Raw genomic sequence first — 4,417 nt, forward strand, 5'->3', positions numbered from 1 at the left:
TTTTATAGGTGACGAAGTCGTGGATATTTATTTTTTTATGAAAGTAATTGTTTACATTTAGATGATCAGTTCATGAGACGTCTTCGTTTTTTATCATGCTGCTGATCAACAACAACTGTTTCCTTATTTCGGTAATGAAGTTATGCTACAGTAAATGCATAACTTATTGCACAAAATCATTTATCATCTTAGAGAGTATTGCAATCGTTTACTGTTTGAATGTGTGACATCGAAATAATAATGTAAAAGTCTCTAAGTATATGTGATTGTTTTGTTTTACAGATTAAAAGCCGGCTTCTGAAATACTATATAAAGAATTTGCACAACTAGATAGACTTCGGCTGTCTGATGTCGTCCATGGCGATAGTACTCTTATATGAAAAAGTCAAACAATCATTTAACAAGGAAAAGTACTAAATTGTTTAAATCTTATGAAAGAAATATTCATGAAATATTCATAAGATAATAGGCATCTGGCTACAATTATCCCTATACAAATATTTACTTATATAACTAAAGTAATAGAGGAATTACCACAACATATTAACAGGATGAATGCAAGTTCCAATTCCTCCATAGCCAATGTCACGTACGGTATTCCTGATGAATTCCGGTTTCTGTTACTGGGATTATACGGTGTCACGTGTTTCTTTGCGCTACTAGGAAATGGAATGATTTGTTACAAAACTGTAAGGTTGCACAGTTTCCGTGCGGTAACCCATTTTTTCATCGTTAGCCTTGCAGTTACAGATATACTTACGACTGTACTGTGTGTTCCGTTCTCTCTTCTAAGTAATCTGTTTTTTCATTACTGGCCTTTCTGGGACTTTCTTTGCCCCCTCATAGGAATCTTGCAAATGACAAGTGTGTTAATGAGATCGTTTATGCTGATGGCGATGACATGTGACATGTATCACGTTACCACAAAACCTATGAGGTCACACCTACTGACAAAGTGTAGGGCAAAATTACTGGTAGTGTTTATATGCATCTTGTCCTGTGCGATCTCACTTCCCACATTTATATATTCACACATCGAATATATGCCGTATGAGCCTGGGTCCAAAGGGCTCTGTGTTGAGATATGGCCGCACGACATCATCCGGACTATCTACGGCATCTGCATCATGCTGATCCAGTACTTCATACCATTGGTCATCATGGCAGTGTCCTACATCCACATCGGAGTCATCATCTGGGTGAAGCGAATTCCGGGTGAGGCCAATATACGGAGAGACAAACGCCTCGCTACGTCTAAAAATAAGGTAAATTGAAATTAACCTGGTTACTGCATTAGCCTCTTATCGCAGACGGAAATAGCTCGATTGTAACTCCTACATGTACAACCATTCTAAGAATTAAAACATTAAATACAGTAAATTGTTTTCAGTAAATGGTAGCAATTATACATTATTCGAGAAGCGTTTGGCATGATTTTTGTAAAAAGTATGTATTACTGTGTAGCATACATTATTGCAAGTGAAACCTACCATATTTAATGCTATAGAATGTCTGTTAACAAAACTGGAAGTGCATTTTGTAAACTAAATTAGATTTTTTTGTTTGTATTTCAGACAATTAAAATGATCATTGTTGTTGTGGTAGCTTACCTGGTGTTATGGTTACCGTTACACGTGATTACAATCGTAGGAGACGTGGACCAATCCATTTTTGACTACAATTACGTACATGTGATGTGGCTGACTGCACATTGGCTAGCGTTCAGCAATTCGGGAGTCAATCCAGTTATCTATTTTTGGATGAATTCAAAATGTCGACACAAAGTGCTGTTCTGTCGTCATGTGGTTCGTTGCTGTCCTGGGAAACACAGGGCGCGCTCGGTTTCCGGAATAATTGCGACACGTTACAAGGAAGTTAAAGGGACCAAAGTGGCGGAGCCCATCTTTGTCTCGATCCGTTGGTTTGATCAGTAAATAACAATCTGATGTATTCTAGCATTGTCTTGTACACGTGATAACATGTGCTCAAGGTTAAAGAGAAGAATATTCCGACAAAAGTACATTTCTAATAAATAGCACTAAAGGAACTGTTTAGAATCTGAATATACCTACATTATGTTCTTTATCTTATGCTGAAGTTATGTTAACACTTTGTCATTGTAACTATTACATTTACGGATAAACTATAAAACCCTTGCATCGTATGACAGTAAGTTGTATACTAGGTTTTATATAAACAGCAGCTAATGTATTCTGTCTGTTTCAAGTTTGTCAAGCTTATCAAGGATTTCAATCCAATGACTATATGTTCACTGCTCCTAGTGAAGATTGGTTGCTCACCTGCATCCTTTATGTGACGCTTGCATTACACGTATTAACAGCTTGGGAAGAACACTTTCTATTCCCCGTTGTATCAGTCTTCGTTTAAGGGCTGAAAGATACTTATTATTTCTTTTCGCATCAAAGATTGCTGTGATTCAGACCAAAACTACATGAAGGTTTGTACTCATAACGCAGTTACTTTTTACCTCATGAGTGTTTTTGTTTTTGTGACGAGTAATCTTCCAAACTTGGCAACTAAATCTTGGTCATTTCACTTATCAATACAATCTGCCAGCATTCCTTTGCTGTTGTATTAGATCATCTTACAACAGGAACACAATTATATTTTATATGAAATTATATAATAAAACACTAACGTATGTATATGTATTTCACTTGTATTTTGTACTTGTATAGAAATGAACGGAGCTGTACGTGAACCGGCTGACAAACACTTACAGGCGTATAACAGTTTAACAAGCTCACAGAAACCCGTATACATGGTTTATACAAACGATGTGTGTCTTATCTAAGGCTTGCATCTAGTAGATGAACATAACTCATGGCTTCAAGAAAATGGGCATTACTGGACGATTACATTTTAGTTTATAATGCTCTTTGTTTTTGCATTTACATCAATGGTATAATATTTTGCGGAATTGTTATTGGTCTCTTGAGTTCGGCATATCACGAGGATAAGTTTCATCAAATCTAAGACGGACATATTTTAACAAGCTTAAAGAAACAGTCACAATATAGAAAGGACCTAGACGTATTTACACATGTAAAAGTCATTGTTGTTCAGCCTCGCGATATTCCGAATAATAGAACTGTGTTGTTGTTGTTATGCCAGTAACAAAAATAGAGACATTCACGGTATAATAATCCTAACCTTCAGGTTTTTTTTTTAGTTTTTAACATTACCTATTATGTTTGTCGTGATGGCGACTCGCATCATTTATGCTTTAACTACTGTTGGCGTTCCGTAATTTGGTGTTCTGTAAGAACATTTGTAAGAAATAGAAGTGTGATCCCGTACGTCATAATCTGTTAGAAACAGAAATATGATCCCGTACGTCGTCATCTGTTAGACACAGGAATATGATCCCGTACGTCATCATCTGTTAGACACAGAAACATGTGATATCGTACGTCATCATCTGTTAGAAACAGAAATTTGATCCCGTACGTCATCATCTGTTAGAAACAGAAGTGTGATACCGTACGTCATCATCTGTTAGAAATAGAAATATGTTCCCGTTCGTCATCATCTGTAAGAAACAGAAATATGATCCCGTACGTCATCATCTGTTAGAAACAGAAGTGTGATACCGTACGTCATCATCTGTTAGAAACAGAAATATGATCAAGTACGTCATCATCTGTTAGAAACAGGAATATGATCTCATACGTCATCATCTGTTAGAAACAGAAATGTGATCCCGTACGTCGTCATCTGTTAGAAACAGAAATATTATCCCGTACGTCATCATCTGTTAGAAACAGAAATGTGATCCCGTACGTCATAATATGTTAGAAACAGAAAAGTGATTTCGTACGTCGTCATCTGTTAGAAACAGAAATATTATCCCGTACGTCATCATCTGTTAGAAACAGAAATGTGATCCCGTACGTCATAATATGTTAGAAACAGAAAAGTGATTTCGTACGTCGTCATCTGTTAGAAACAGAAATATTATCCCGTACGTCATCATCTGTTAGAAACAGAAATGTGATCCCGTACGTCATAATATGTTAGAAACAGAAAAGTGATTTCGTACGTCATCATCTGTTAGAAACAGAAATCTTATCCCGTACGTCATCATCTGTTAGAAACAGAAATGTGATCCCGTACGTCATCATCTGTTAGACACAGAAACATGTGATATCGTACGTCATAATATGTTAGAAACAGAAATGTGATCCCGTACGTCATAATATGTTAGAAACAGAAATTTGATCCCGTACGTCATAATCTGTTAGAAACAGAAAAGTGATTCCGTACGTCATCATCTGTTAGAAACAGAAATCTTATCCCGTACGTCATCATCTGTTAGACACAGAAATGTGATCCCGTACGTCATCATCTGTTAGACACAGAAATGTGATCCAGTACGTCATCATCTGTTAGACAG

General features: G+C 36.5%; 1 protein-coding gene across 1 annotated transcript; it reads left to right on the forward strand.

Annotated features, from left to right (window-relative positions):
- Positions 1-1,043: 1,043 nt before the first annotated feature.
- Positions 1,044-1,934, forward strand: LOC110449380 (substance-P receptor-like). Its single transcript, XM_021496234.1, has 2 exons — positions 1,044-1,265; positions 1,575-1,934. The coding sequence occupies exons 1-2, from the start codon at positions 1,044-1,046 to the stop codon at positions 1,932-1,934; spliced, it is 582 nt and encodes a 193-aa protein (XP_021351909.1).
- Positions 1,935-4,417: the final 2,483 nt, after the last annotated feature.

The sequence above is a fragment of the Mizuhopecten yessoensis genome, unplaced genomic scaffold (genome assembly GCF_002113885.1).
Source record: "Mizuhopecten yessoensis strain PY_sf001 unplaced genomic scaffold, ASM211388v2 scaffold445, whole genome shotgun sequence".
Classification (NCBI taxonomy): domain Eukaryota; kingdom Metazoa; phylum Mollusca; class Bivalvia; order Pectinida; family Pectinidae; genus Mizuhopecten; species Mizuhopecten yessoensis.